The 15,873-nt window shown below is 48.9% G+C and overlaps 1 protein-coding gene across 7 annotated transcripts in view; it reads left to right on the top strand.

Annotated features, from left to right (window-relative positions):
• The window catches only part of SGCD (sarcoglycan delta), a 404,288-nt gene that overhangs the window by 235,035 nt on the left and 153,380 nt on the right, over positions 1–15,873 (top strand). For 6 of the 7 annotated variants that reach the window (XM_090020858.1, XM_090020859.1, XM_090020860.1 and 3 more), the window contains one exon: positions 5,849–6,034. In XM_090020858.1, coding sequence (XP_089876984.1) covers positions 5,849–6,034 — 186 coding nt within the window. Of the gene's footprint in view, positions 1–414; positions 1,780–5,848; positions 6,035–15,873 lie in introns of those variants that run through there. The other variant, XM_090020861.1, reaches the window with a different exon arrangement.

The following is a 15,873-nucleotide window of genomic DNA, read 5'->3' as shown; positions in this document are numbered from 1 at the left end:
AGCTGGGTTTATAGATTTACTTTCTTGCCTTCTCGGCTGCAGCTTGAGAGACTGATAGCAACTTCTGGTATGGAGGGCTGTGGTTTGGAAACGGGGGTGTGTGCCAGGGGGGTACCCCGTCCTGCGGCTTCGCCCCCTCGGACGCTTGCTGCCCGGACTGTGCTTCTTTTCCAGGCGTGGGGGTTTAAGGATGACCAGGGGTTTGACTGGGGTTAGGATGGATATGGGGGGGCACCCTTTCGGAGGGCAGGGGGTGTAGCCTGCCTTTCGTAAGGGAGGAAGGAGCAAAGGGAGAGATGAAAGGGTCTCTTAGAGCAAGAGAAAAGAGAGAAAAGTAGAGGCTTGGTGAGCAAGCAATATTAGGAGGAACTACCGCGGGGGAGAAGGGGTCTGAGGGGTCAGATGGGGCTGGGGGGGTAGATGGCTTGTTGCAGGAGGTGTTTCACCCACTTTGCAAGGAATGGGTGGCCAGGTCACGCCAGGCCTGGGAAACTAGTCTGGATTAGCAGCCCCAGTCTCTGCTCCTTTTGGGGCAGGCACACACTTCTGTGCAAGCAAGCCCGGAGATGAGTCAGGGCATTGGGCGTGAAGGGAACACGCTGCCTACCCCCAGCCCTCCCCATACCCCAAACCACTCCTGCAGTGAGTCGGGGATGAGCATTAAGGCAGGGCCGAGGGTCCGAACCCTGCCCGCTCCTTTCAGTGCATGCTTTGGCTCTGCCGCCCTCCCTCCCAGCAAGCAAATCCATCCCAATTATGGAAGCAAAACAGCCCGGCTTCTGCAGGGTTTGATTTCAGCCCTTTTTGGAGGTAGAGCCCAGAGCAGCATGCCAGGACATCAAGCGCAGCACCTTGATGTCCTGGCAAGCTGGGGCAGAAGAGATGAGGTTAGCCCCGAGTTTCGTCAAGGTCCATAGGCAAGCGGGTCCTTCCCAACAAACTCCCGGAGCAAAGGGAGAGAAACCCTCTTGTATGGGAATGTCCTCCACCCCGACCCACCTCAGTGACAGCCCTGGGAGAGCCCGCAAAGCTTGAGGACCTGCAGGAAATCATCCGACACACATTTCCCAGGGAAGCCCGCGCTTCTGCCCTGTCAACCCCTTCATCCCATGCAGCAGGGACCGTCCTGTTGCAGCCTCGAGCCGCATGGAAGAGAAAATCAGCAAGCTGCTGCTTTGGGCTGGATGAAGGCAGATGCGAGACAGGGATTCCCGGGATGTCTTGGGACCTGGGATAATTATGGAAGCTGGTGGCTGTTTGCTGCTTTTCATGTGCGATGCCTCTCCAGCGAGTCTGCGTTCCTGTCTCCTTGGGCCGTGCAGATGTTTTGAAAAGCATCTCCAGATGCTGAGGCCTTGCTGGCAGAGGAGTCCAGGAGGAGTCGTAGCACGACTGTCCCCGTGGCCTTCGAGGAGTAGATAAAACCTCCCTCATGAAGGGAGTGATTCACAGCCCGTGGAAGCCAGTGGAAAGGCCCATGCGGCATGCGTGGGACCTGGACTGAGTCCTGTTTGCTGCACCTGGTACACTAATTATCTAGGGCTGAGGTTCTCAGCTTGTTTCGATTTGAGGCACTCCTTGGAAAATGCCAGCTCTTAGCTTGCCCTCGTGTTTTGATGATAAAATATAAAAGAGCAATTCTGCTGCAGAAAACTCGGAGGCTAGGGACAGAAGTTATACATCAACCCGTATAAGTGATCGGAAACCGGTTCACATCTGGAACGCGACAGAAGTCCAGCGCGCATAAACTGCTTTCAAAGTGGCCAAAACTGCTTTAAGGTAAACCTGGATGGATGTAGTATCAGACTGAACTGATTTAGGTTAAATCGGTTTACTGAACTTCTGTCCCAGATGCCCTTTAGGGGCAAGTTAATGCACAGTCCCCCAGCATCCCAGGATGCTTTGAGCCTCCCCTGCAGACCTCCCCCACCCCGTGCAGGGTGAGGAGGGTAGGCTTGGCCAAACTGTCTGCTCCAGCCCGGCAAGGAGGCATGCTGTAGCGCCCCCCGGCTTCTGGCCTGGGCCACTGCAGGCATGTGGCTGCATTTCCAGAATCAGAAATGAATGTCTGTTCGCTTGCTTACGGGTTCAGTCTACGCGGTTTAGGCTAACCTGCGAAGATTGAATCGATTCAGCCTTGGGCTTTTGAACTGTCTTGACTTAGCCTGAAAAACCACAACAAGCAAAGCCGTTTTGACACTGGGGATTCCTATTTGAAAAGTCTGGGTTCATCTTGTGAATCGTGTTTGAACACGTGACAGTGCTAATGTTGTGTGGCACCCTGCGGTTGAGAATTGCTCGATCGAGGGTGCAGTACTCTGAGAGGAGTACAGCTGGTGAGGTAGAACTTGCTTATGGGTTCAATCAGCTTCAATGGGTTCAGACTGGGAAGTTTTAAAGTGCAATGGCTGCATTTCTGTTGTTTTTTTAAATAGGGCTATAAATGTGGGAATGGCTGTCTGATTCTGCAAGGGACTAATACCACAGTTTAGGGAATGGTGGGCACTTTAAATATAGCTTGATCAAGGCATACATTGCTTTCCTATCCTTGCCACTTGTGCTAGGTCCACTGATGCAGTTTGATAGCCACATCTAGCAGTATTTTCTCTTCCAGCACCCCTCCTCTAGCTCTTCTTCCTGAATTCTCCCTCTCCAGTCTGTATTTTGCATTTAAAAAGGAAGACCTCTGCCAAAAGAGACAAATAAAAAGATCTTTCTAGATAGTACTGTCTCCTGGTGCTTAATTTTCTCCTGATTTCTTTTTAATGTTTTAGTCAGAAGAAATGGCCCAGATGTAAATTATAACAAACGTGCTTTTCTCTCCCACGGAAAGCTGCTTATTGATAGCAGATGTATCTTGCTTCTTTTCGAGCTGCCTTGAAAAGCTTTTCATTGAACTCACTTGTTTAACAGACCTCAGCCCTCTGTGTCTATCATTATTTCTTTTCCCTTAAGAGAATTGGAGACCTGATCATTTTATTACTTGCAGTGCACAAAAAATGCAAGTTCAAAGCTGCTTTATATACATGGTTACATGGTGTAGTACACGATGATCATGTGAGTATCATGTTCTATAGCCGTGTCTAAAATGTGTAGCATTCCGTGTTAGGATCGTGTTAGGCCAAGCACTGGGACACTTTCACCAGGTATGAGCAGTACTTCCCTTGATATGTCACTGCTTATTGTACAACTGTACGTATACTGTGTGCCTTGAATTGGAGAAATTCTCCAAATCAGACTCTTGTTTGGATTCAGGCTGTCACTGTGGCTATGTCCAGCTCTCACAGAAATCTTTTTTGTGTCTGCAAAACTTTTTCTCCAGGTGGGCATGAGGTTTGATCACAGAATAAAAACTGAGCAGGAGTTTGCTTTTGCAATAGGTACAGAAATCCATGCCTGTTTGAAAGCGGGTGGTGCACGGGGTGCCACATCTGGTTCCTGGATTGGCCAGACGTAGCATGTGGTTTGGGAGGGCGGGAGATGCAGTTGTCATTCATTTTCAGTATTACAGCCCCCAGGCTGGCTCACATGTGGAATAGGAGGCAGAAAGGCCAGAGGGAGCATTTGACTGGGGATGCTGAAACCAGACCCTTTCGTGAAACAGAATCATCAAAAACAAGGGCTGGAAGGGAGCTCAGGAGTCGCATCTGGTCCAGTCCCCTGCTGTAAGCAGGACCAGCCCCAACTCCATCATCCCAGCCAAGGCTTTGTCTACCTGGGTCTTGAAAACATCCAACTGTAACCCAGGTACGCCGAAGGTGTGCCCTCCCAGACAAATGGAGACAGGCTAGGGTGTTGAGGGAGGGACATCACCTCCATATATGTGGAACCCTCCATTTCCCTATAGAGACAGCCCCACAAGTGTATACTTAACTTTATACAGTTTTATTATTACAAATATAGTTAAAACATTGACATGCCAGAAATAATTGAATACCTGATATTACAAAATAACTTCCATAATCTCCAGGTCAAGAAATGAGTTACCCAACCCAATGAATTCAATAACATTCACCCCAGTGGGTAAATCCCAATACACAAACTGTTGCAAAACAAATGCGGAAGTTTGGGGCTGTGGTCACGGGCAGCGGTGCTCTCTCTGCAGTTGGATTATTCAGGGCCCAGCTTGTGAACAGCTGTGATGTGGGTGCAATGGGGAGAAGCCCAACTGCGTGTACCTACACATGCACAAGCATGAACACAGTTGTGGGGCTCCTCCCGCAGCAGCAACCCTTCCAGCCCCTGTGGCCTGGGGGGTCCTTCCTGTCTAGCAGGCAAGACATGCAAAGGGAAATGGGAGGGAGAGCTGTAGTTGTGCAACACTTCTTCCATGTGCATGGGAAAGCCCTGTGGGCACTGACACAGCACTACATGGTGCAGCACAGAGATACCAGGGGTATCCCTGCATGGTGCTACACTGTGTCCTGTAGACATACCATGAGAGACATCATGTCCCATTCAAAGGTAGGCGGCCATGGCGGCATGGTGCATGGTGCTCCCTCCTGCACCAGATACTGTCTGCTGGACCACGGAGGTAGTGCCTTCCCAGACCTGGTCCAACCCAGCTGCAGCCCTGTGCCCTGCTGCGGGCACAGAAATCTCGGGGGCGCATGCTCCACTTGACGCATTGCCTTGGCCCCCCCTCCCACTCCTCGCCGCTGTGTCACCTGTGCCTCCCCCCAACATATCGCCTGTGCCCCCTCTCCTCCACCCCCCATTGACTTACCTGCAGGGAGCTGCTCTCCATTGCTGCATGGCTGCCATGTGCATGCACATGTGCATGGTGCTTCCTGTCTTTGAGCGCCCTCCCCACTGCCCACAGCCCCTTGCTGGCCAATGTTTTTCTCTGTTAAAGGAAAAAATTGGGTTTTTCTGCAGCAAACGGAAAACGTGGATCCCTGGTAATAGCTCAGAGCCTCAGTCACTTGTTCCTATACACATCACCTTATATCCAGCACACTTAGCATAACTGAATCCATCTTTTACAATATAAAATATTATAGAAATATTGCATGATTTTCCTCAGGTTTGGGCCCACAGTCCTCTTTCCAAGGGGCACTAGGGCCCTTGGGCCCCCACACACTCGGTGCCGGTGATTCAGTGTAAATCTCACATGGTGATGTGCTGATTTGATTTGGGCTGTACAGATGGAGAACTTTCCATTTTAAGCCTCTTCAGTGGAACGACAGAAAGAACTCAGAGCCGTTGCCCTCCCCCCTTTCTTCAAAGCCACAAGCAATAATTTTGAGACTTTTATTTGAATTAAAGCCTCTGAGAAGTCATACTGCACCTTCAAAACAAACTGCTGAACTCAACTTCTTTTACCAAACGCATGCAAAATTTTACCCTCAGGATTTTTAGGGGCCCTGGAGTGCCTGCCTTGTAGAAAACCTGGAGCTGTTAACAGAGTCGTTGGAGAATGGTCTCCATGGGAAACCTCTACTGTGCATGCGTGTGTGTTCATATATATGCATGTGTGCATATATAAGTATGCATATATGTATGTGTATGTGTGCACATATGTATGTTACATGTGTATGTGTGCATATATATAGTGTGTGTGTATATAAGTACGTGTATGTAAGTATATGTATATGTGTGTGTACACGTGTGTGTGTGTGTATAAGAGAGCAAGATGTATATAAACTGCGATGATTCAGTACTATATAAAATAAGCCCTAGGAAAAGCAATGCAGAAGGAAGCCGCGGGAGGAGACACTGACCAGCTGGTAATTTCTGGAGTTAAAGGACGCTCTGAGAAGTATAGACACAAGCCCTTAGGCAGTTCTCATCATCTGATTTGCCCTGCAGCTTAATGTACATGCTCATCTCCATGCATTTGTTTCAGATGCCTCAGGAACAGTACGCGCACCGGAGCGCCATGCAGAGCTCGGAAGGACCGCAGGTTTACAAAGTGGGGATTTATGGCTGGAGGAAGAGATGTCTCTATTTCTTTGTGCTCCTCCTCATGATTTTAATCCTGGTGAACCTGGCCATGACCATCTGGATTCTCAAGGTTATGAACTTCACCATCGTAAGTAGGGGTTTCCAAAAAGTCTTTGCATGATGGGAGAGGGACTGGAATTTCCTCCCGGGAGCTGAGAGGAACGTGGTGCTCCAGTTCCCAAACTTGCATGTTACAGGGCCAAGCCATGAAGGTACCCAGTCATCTTCTGGGGGCTGGACCTGATGATCTTGCGAGGCCAAGGTCCCGTCCAGCCCTAATGTCCATGAAATGTGTAATCTCCTTCATCTGGAGAAGGACTCCCAAGGCTGTGTGCGGTGTTATAAGCCCCAGGCGTTCAAAAATCATGGTTCCCCAGAAAAATGATAAGACTGGCTTAAAAATGATAATGTTCAAAAATTAGGAAATTGCTATTGGGTTTGTTTTTTGCACTCTTTTTTTTTTTGCACGTTATCACTTTTCAGCCTCTTGTGGGCTAAGATCTTGTGTGTTTTATCACTTCCCCCATGACCACAAGGGCAAGAAGCTCCTTTTGCCTTCTCATTTTAAATGAAAGCTGTTGCATGATCTCCAGGGGGTTTTATCATACCTGAGGTTGGGAGAGTTGCAATAATATCACAAGAGTCTGGCAGCACGGTGTGTGCTCTTTATGTGAAAATTAGCCAAGCGTATTCTTATCTTCAGCCTTGGTTTGCAGACGTGCCTGCTGTCATTACTGTAAGCATCCATTCCTCACTGATTGGAGCTCCCTCATTGGGTCCAGTCTAACTCCCCCTGCAAACCAGTGGAAAAAGACCTTGAATGGGGGAGAGATTACATGGAGGCAGGGTCCCCCCACCGGACCAAGGGCAGTAGCACAAGCCCCGTGTGCCACTTCAATTCTCTTTCTGAGGATATTAAATGGTGCCTAGCTCCCGGTGAGCCTGATCAGACCTAGGGCCAAGGCACACACTTTTTTAACACCAAAGTCACCTGCATTGGCTCGGGGGTGCCTGCAGCAGGCAGATAATTGGCTTTACTGGAGTAGCTGCCACAAGAGGTCATTAGGCAGTGGGGAGCTAGGAATAGCCTGTTTGAATTGAGCAAACAGCTAGCCCGGGATAGAAGCAGACCCACAGCATCTATGCCAGTATAATTTATACCAGTGTAGCTTTACCTCTCATTTTTCCCACGGTACCTTTACAAGGGACTCTCGTGAGTTATGCTGATGCGGGTTATGCTAGGGATAACGCATCCTGTGTCCAGGTCCCTCACCTATATTATCTCACTAATAGTCTGTGGGAGGTTGAGTAATAATCAGTAATTTACTGCATCCAATCAGCAAACTATTATGCTATCAGAACTTATGGAAGTCATAGTCTCCAACAGCTGTCCTGGGACAGATACACGGTGAGCAGTAATAGTCCAGAAATGTAAGTGCACCTTGGGAGCAAGAGATTTTAAAGCAATGATCTGCAAGAAATAAGCTATTATCAGTAGCTCACTGAAGAGTCAGCCACATTTGAGTGATTAAAGCTTTACCAGGCTGGTTATATACCTGAATGGGGTTAGCGCCAGTTTTAACTGCTCAGTGCAATAGTTCATTGTATAACGGGTATGCTGGGATAGTGGTGTGCTTCTCAGCCTGATGGACAAGTCACACGTCAAAGTGCCAGATACTCTGTGCGACCCATGTTGGTGCCAGTCCGGGGCGTGAACTCCATCCTTGTGGGTTAATTCACCTCCGTATGCTGTAAGTTTGTAGGCAGTAAACAGTCGGTGGTGATAACAGCACAAACTTAAAAATACTGAAGCCTGCAAGGGGAGCAGCTTTATATTGGGTTTGTGAAATACCTACCCAGGTATAAGGAGATTATTTTGAATCATGTTGTGAAATTAAACGCCCATCCACCTAATGTCCCAGCGGTGACACGCTGGTAGTTAGGGGAAGACACAAAGCCATTAATGCCAGGGAATTATGTGTTGCTGTGGGCACATTGCCTTCAGGTTTTATTTGTGCTCCCAGGATTTATAGCCCAAGCTGAGCCTTCGCATGTTCCCCCAAGCGAATGAATCGGTCTCGGAGGAAAGAGGTTAATTCGGTTTAATGTCTTTGTGCGGCCAGTTCAGTTCCCCGCTGCTTGAGGTGGATCTGGTCCAAAAGCTTGCACCGTTTGGGATTCCCCTTCTATTTTGCCCTGATCCTATGGACACTTGACGCCAGTAAGGCATGCTTCCTGTGCCAAGTGCTGGGTAATAACACAGGAGGACTCTGTGTTTATCAAACTATCTCCGCTCTTCCTTAAATCCAGTCTTTACAGGACTGTCCCACCCATAGCTTGAGCACAGGGGAAAAAAATGCTGGTTTCGTTTTGAAACCTTTTTTGTCATCTTCTCTCCAGCTTTGGGGGGCAAGTGGCTTCAAGTTAGGAACGGTGTTGTTACAGCTTTGAAGTCAGTGTGGACTTTTCTCTTTTGGGGTGCCCGGTCCACTGGTCTCCCCTGAATGCTTGTGGGATGACTGGACTTTCCAGAAGGCCTGTGCAAAGCCCTCGGCATTGTCTTGTTGCAGTAAAACCTCTAGCCCATTGCACCTGTGGGAAAGGAGGAACAAAGGAAGACCTTTTGCATTGGAAGCAGTGTGCATCCCAGGGCAGAGCGGCATCGAGCTGTCTCAGAGGAAGTCCTATTTGTGCGAGCTTGCCGCCGAGGTCTCCTTCAGTCTGTATTCATTTTTAAACAACCAAAATGGTGCAGTTCTCCAGCGAATAGATGCATGTGCTTTGACTCTCACCACCTTTGCTCGGGGTTGGTGAAGACTGTGGTGGGGTAAGAAGAGCAACTGGAGCATAACCCCAGCCTGGCAGGTCAGGGATGTATCCCACCCTGCAGCGAGGAGGGAGGAGCTATTCAGCCATATCGTTATGGCTGATTTCAAAGTGCCATTGCCCCAGCATCTCCTCTGCGACCTCAAGCTCGCCCCACGGTGTCTGAACCAGCATTGCTCCACAGGACAGTCCTGGCACGCATTAAAATACAGCGAGTGCTTATTATATCCAATAAGTGCTCATTGCATTTTAATGAGCTCAGCAAGCCTTCTGCTGGGGAAAACTCTGGGGTGTAATAAATGTTGATAACAGGGCGTGAGGAAGGGAGGAGGAAAGGCAGTCTGGAAAATAATACCTTCCCTAAGCAGAAGCTGTTCCTCCTGCCTGGCATCGAGATAACAATCGACTCCATTCTCTCTCTCCCCCATCCACTCCATCAACTCCGCAGACACAAAGAGAAGCAAAATGCCTTTTATTCCCTTTTAATCGCACTCTGCTCCATTTCCACCATTCATCCCTTACTGAAGCACAGTTTGCAAGGCAGCCCTTTACACAATCTGCGTTTAAGTTGGCGGGCTTTTGATCACCAGGGCTTTATAATGAGCAACGCCCAACTCATTTCATTAAAAAAGAAAAAAGAAGCCCAAATATGCAGAAGTCAAAAGAAACAGGGCTGGGCTCTTTTCTTTTTACAGCAAGCAAAAGTCTCAGGGCTGCACCGGGCCTGCTCCTCCCTGCTTTGCCTCTGGATTTGTCATCGACTCCCCGTTTGGTGTGTGGCACCCCGAGCAGTTTGGTCTGCACCAAAAGCGAGTCAGCAACGGGGCCCGGGGGTCGGTGCCTTTGACACTAGAGTGACACTGCCCTTAAATTGGAGCATGGCCCGTTCATAAACTACTTTGTTTGGAGCATGGACAGGCCAAAAACTCAAAGCAGAGTTTGGCTAGTAGGAACAAAAAAATGCAGTCTCCTAATGTGATTTCAGGTAGGAACCATGCCATGCTTAGCTCTTCCATGAGATCTAGGGGAAGTCCTGAAGCGGGCTCAGATTCGCCCACCCGCTGGTGTTGTGTCCCTATGATGCTGCTGAGTCTAAGACAGGGAGGGAGAGTATTTTCCCATCTGCTCCTTTCACCTGGTGCATGTCTCACACACAAGTCAAGCTAAGCATGGAGCTTGAGCTGAGCGCAAAGGTCAGACCCGGGCCCTAAGGCCTCTGGGTCCCAACACTGGAGGAGCCTGGTCTGAGTTTGCAGCCCTTCTGTGTTTGGTTTGGGGATAAGGTTTGGTGTCAGAAGAAGGAGCAATGGGCTCCAGTTGCAGCAAGGAAGGTTGAGGTTGGATATTAGGAAATTAGGATATTAGGTTGAGGTTGGATATTAGGTTGGATATTAGGAAAAACTCTCACGAGGAGGGTGGTGAAGCACTGGCAGAGGTTACGCAGAGAGGTGGTGGACTCTCCATCATTGGAGGTTTTGAAGACCCGGCTAGACAAAGTCTTGGCTGGGATGATGTAGTTGGGGCTGGTCCTGCTTGGAACAAGGGTTGGGCTAGATGTGACCCCCTGAGGTCCCTTCCACCCTCGTTGTCTATGAGTCTGTGATCAAGGGCTGGGTTATGGTCTGCTGGGTGCAGCTTGGGTTCCCGTGTGAATTTGCAGCCCTGAGGGCTGAATCGGGGCCTGACTGAGAGCAATGCCACCCTGTAAGGCAGTAGTTAGACTCAAGACACCCCACAGAAAATGCCAGCTCTTGCTTTTCACTCATTTTTTTTAATTACAGAAAAATACTAGAGTCAGTCAGAGAACTCATTAAGTCCAAAACAGTACCGAAGGTTTTTAAACACCGTGGTTCTTATTGGAAATCCCTGGGGTTATCTGGTGAATCCTCTTTGCAAAGTTAGCAGGGCTAACCTTGTGCGGCACCCTTGAAAGGATCTCCAGGCGCCCCGATTGAGAACCGCAGCTACAAGGGCTTGTACCTTCAGATCCAAGCGTAGGATCAGAGCTGCAGCCCCCGCACTCTTCGCATTCACCTCACTTGTAATAGTGCCTGATAACGTAGTGCCTGCACAGTGCAACGTGCTCTTTGAATCATAGAAAATTGGGGTTGGCCTGCCTTTAATTTATACAGGTGCCCACACACAACTATGCCGTGGGGGTTCCCAGGCAGTGCCAGTCATCAGAATTGCTCAGTGCATCATTGGGGATGTGTGCTTCACCTGCCAGGTAAATGAATTCAGACCCTTTCTGAAAAGCTTTTGGCTTTATTAGTTTCCAACTCTAACGGTTAAAAAAAAAAAAAAAAAATCAGAAAATAATTTCCTTCTTTTAAATAGCATGAGGCTCACATAATAATTGCTGCCCGCCTCCCACGCAAGGGGCCTGTGGTCACCTACCGTGCCACCGCTCCAAACAGGAGCTCTTCCCCTGTGCCCCGGCACAGAGCCCCCGAGAGAGGAGCGAGGTGTCTAAAGAGGACTGGTAGCCAGCAAGCTGCATGTAAACGATGCCTGCCAAACCTCGCTTCTACTCGGAAAGTCAAGTTGGCTCCTTTCCCCATTTCACTTATCCAAAGCCTGTTGTGCTGTTTGTTTATTATGGTCAGATTGGCTTGCTTCATCTCGCATGCGGAGGGTAAGCTCCTCGGGGCACACGCTGTCTTTTTTTGCATTTGTATCCAGCACCTGGCGACCCTGATCCTTTCCCAAAGCCCTGATGTCTGCTCACAGAATAAAAATAATAATAATATTTGTTCATAAATCCTATTCAAGATGCAAGATTCTCAAAGAGTTGCTTTCATCGAAGCATTCAGGGTGCAGACTGTTTACAGGAATAATATTTTGCAACTTCCATGCGTAGCTGGTCCTTCAAGTCAAAGGCAGCATGTGGTTCTGAACATGCGTGTGCGCCCATGCCTGTCATCCATGCAGGGAGGAGAAGGTTGGGACCTTTGGCTCTGGATGGGATGGTCCCGCTGTGGGCAGAGGGTGCATAGAGATGCAGGATGGACAATTGTGCAAGACCAGACTGCTTTGCTGCACCTTCTCGGTCATGCATCAAACCAGTGGTCCATCGAAAGCCAAATCCAATTTCCCACAGCAGCCAAAATATTGCCATGGGTAGTCATGGAGTGATCTGCCCATACAGAAGCTTTCTTCCAAGCACTCAGCAGTCACAGATTCAGCTGTGCCTTAATCATGGCACATGAAACAAGGAGGGTGGTGAAGCTCTGGGACAGGAGGTGCAGTCTCCATCCTTGGGGGTGTTTAAGACCCAACTAGACAAACCTTGGCTGGGATGAAGGAGTTGAGCTTTGAGCAGGAAGTTGGACTAGATGTGACCGCCTGAGGTCCCTTCAACTCTCATTTTCTCTGAGTTTCTACGAAACCTTTCTATTATCCTTCCTGTGCCACTTCAGGATTTATGGGATTTGAGGCGCTTAACATCAGCTGCTAGCATCCCTTAAAATTAAAGAGTTCAGAGGATCAAATTGATGCATCCGTTAATAATTTATATTTAAGAGTGTAAATTGCATTTAAAGCTGAACGTGTGTATTTAAACACAGCAAGTGAAATGTTAGCACCTTGAAGAGGCCAAACGCTGCAGTAGCTGGGAGAAGGGCTAAATAATATTGTTGTCTTTGGTTTCTTTATTAAAAGACCATAAGAGAAAACAAGCAGTTTAAGTTTGGTTATGAAGAGTTATTTTTAATCCAATTACTCCCTCTTGTGTGTAAGCTACCTGCCACATTTTAATTACACAAAAACGGTAGGGTAACAACACAGCCTGGAAGATGGATTAGAATTAGAAAAAACTCATCTTGACTAATGGCTAGCATTCGTGTACTAATGATTTAAAGCAAAAGGCTTTGTTTTAATATTCTTTCATTTAGAAATTAGTTCAGACTAAAATGGGATCGTGCAGTCTGCGCTCCCTCGCTCACAGTTTTTCTGAGATCTCCCTAGCGGCGAGGATAAGTCCGGGAGCAAAACCAGTTACCTTCCACCCCAAGTTCTCCCAGTACTTTGTACAGCCACTGTAATCAATCAGGTAAAATTGGTTAGGTTTGGAATTAGATTTAAGGTTGCATCCACTTTATTGCTGAAGGAGCTAGGACTCTCTTGCGCACACCAAAATTGTATACTTTTTCCCTCTTAATTCATTTTGCTCTTTTCATGAAATGAGTAATACGGTTTTTGATTTCCTACTTGACTGGAGGAGTGTGCGTATTTCATCTCTTTCAGCGTTTGCCGGGGCTGCTTCTGTCGATGGAAAAGCACTAATCTTATGAGGCACCAGCCACGGCTCCAATATAAACTGATTCCCTGCTAGGACACGACAATGGCTTGCATGGGAGAAATCCCACGTTTCATGGAAGTCGGTTGACTTCAGGCAGGCCAGGATTTCACCCCTCGGCAAGGTCGTTCGCCAGGTTCTCATGTGTTTCCTTGCGGAAGAGGAAATTTCTTTCTGTTTATTTGTTTTGCTGGTACCCGAGGGCCGGACTTTTCCCTGGAGACTCCCAGGCTGCGTTCGGTATGAAAAATAATCAGGATCACCACGACTGGGGTTTTTTATTATTTTTGAAGTAGAGCCGTGTGTTTGTTAGCCTCTACTCCTTTGGTATGTAGCACGACAGCCGTTTTAATGAACAATTGCCTGTTTTGGTTAGGAGCTCACCCTTGTTATTGCCTTCATTCAGCCCCCCTTCATTCCTGGTGAATTGTTCTTCTTTAATTTGTCCGTTTTGCCCACCTCTTCTCTTCTGATAGCTCCGTCTCTAACAAGCAATGCTCAGTGAGAACCCAAAGAAGCGCTTTTTCTCCAATAAGCATTTCCCCAACTGCCTTGACAGCGAAAAGTGACATGCAAAAATTGTATAGTATGCCCACAGCGTACTCCTTCCCCTCAATTGCCGCCTCTGTTGCTGGTGGATCTAGGGGCCTATTGGTTGTCTCACGAGCTCCTTGGGTATGTATACGTGGGGTATGTAGACGTTGGGCATGTTGCCATGCCATTGCAGAAGCAGGGCAATGTAGCTCACATGGATCTCCCCATTTAGACTTGGTAGACCTTGGTTTAAAATAAGGACTTTAACTTAAATGGTGTAACTTTGCGTGCATTTAAGGTCTCTGAGAACAAGTTCAGGTGCACCTCTACCAAGTTCTGGTATCCAGCCAGTGCAAAGGACAACACTGCGGTCTTCTCCCCTGCTGGCCCAGTCTTTCCAGTTACTCTGGTGCAGATAACAAGGGGAAATGAAAGTCTGAGGGTTCAAAGGGTTCTTCCCAAGCAGCTGGGCTTCAGTCATCGGCAAACTACATTTAAAAGGCTCGAATTAAAGACAAACGTCTGGCTCGCTGGAATGCCCCCGTCGCTCAAACTCCTCAGCAGTCACTTTCCGGAGGGCAGAGCGCATGCAGGAATATTTTGTGATGAGAGAAGCACACTCATTACGGTTAGCTTGTGGAAAGACGGCGGCCAGCTGAATGGTACTGCAACTGTATGGGTGTTATGTTGGCTTGTTGCTGTGCATCACGGGATTTCTCTGTGGCGTGTTGTAGAGGCAGAGTTATCCCCAGTGCCCCCATTCTTCTGTCATATGAGGATGTTCTGTGTTACCAGCCTGCGAAAACACAGTGTTTTCGGAAAGGACTTGCGCTTCACAGCCTACGTATGGGCTTAACATCTTCTGGCAGACCTGTTGTCTGAGCCCAGCCGTCAAGCCAGAGCAGCCAGGTTCAGCAAGGAAATACATCACCACATTAAAAAGACATCAGTGCTTTGTTTAGTCTGTCCAAGAAGAGAGACAGAAATAGCGGGGAGGTCTGGAGAGGAACATGTAAGGCTGAATGCTTGGGTTTTGCTTCTCTTGGTCATTTCCAGGCTGGTCATCACAGACTCATAGAAAATGAGGGTTGAAGGGACCTCAGGAAGTCTCATCTAGTCCAAGCCCCTGCTCCAAGCAGGACCAGCCCCAACTACATCCTCCCAGCCAAGGGTTTGTCTAGCTGGGTCTTCAAAACTTCCAAGGACGGAGAGTTCACGGCCCCTCTGGGTAACCCGTCCCAGTGCTTCACCACCCTCCTAGTGAGAGAGTTTTTCTTGATATCCAGCCTAACCCTCCCTTGCTGCAACATGAGCCCATTGCTCCTTGTCCTGTCATCTGCCCCCACTGAGACCAGCCCAGCTCCATCCTCTTCGCAGCCCCCCTGCAGGGAGGTGACGGCCGCTGTTCAGTCCCCCTCGGTCTTCTCTTCTCCAGACTAAAGCAGCCCAGGTCCCCCAGCCTCTCCTCACCAGTCATGCCCCCCAGCCCCCTAAGCTGCTGTTAGCGACCACAAGTTGCTGTCTCCAGGCCATAGTCCCGTGGCCTGCAAAACACAACAGACCCTGGAAAGCTGGCTCTGGCTCCAGGTAAGCCGTGTCCATGACCCAAGCTCCTTGGAAAGGTGCAGCAGGCAGTGCCAAAGAGCAAACTGCCCAGACACTAGATTTCCATCTTGGTGGGGCAGCATGGGTATGCAAGGATCTTGCACATAGTTGTGCTGTCTGCTCTTCTTGCTCCACCATTCACCCTTGCATTGTGGTAGCTTTGCTTCTGCTGAGAACCTGCAGCATCTGCCCCACCACTTCTAATCCGCTCCACCTGTGCGCTGCCATCAAGCCGCAGGAGGAGGCTGCAGGGGGGTGCCAGGTGATGAGCGGTCCTGCGTGTATGGGGAACGTCCTCTGACCGCTGCTGCAGATCCCAGAGAGGAGCTCTGTCCGAAGAGGAGCAGGATGCGGGAGTACTGGAAGGCAAGGGGGGAAAGAGAGATGCTAAAGAGCAAGTGGAAGGAGAAAGCCAGGGGAAGACGGAAGTGCTGATGGAGGGAAAACACTGGGGAATCTTGATTTGCAAACCTAAGGTCTGCACGCTGCCATGTGATGGTTTGAAATAATACCCATGCTGCAGACGGGCCTGGGATGCAATGTGCAACCAAGCTGTTCTGTCACAGCAGTGGGCAGGTCTGGGCAGTGCCCTTGTCTCTCCAGCTCACGTTTGTTGGGTGGTTTGTGGCTGCAGTGTGCAAGAGAGGGTGGAGGAGAGCTTCTTG

Source organism: Crocodylus siamensis, chromosome 10, assembly GCF_052110815.1.
Source record: "Crocodylus siamensis isolate JL-2025a chromosome 10, ASM5211081v1, whole genome shotgun sequence".
Lineage (NCBI taxonomy): Eukaryota > Metazoa > Chordata > Crocodylia > Crocodylidae > Crocodylus > Crocodylus siamensis.
This window is presented reverse-complemented; position numbering and strand designations above follow the sequence as displayed.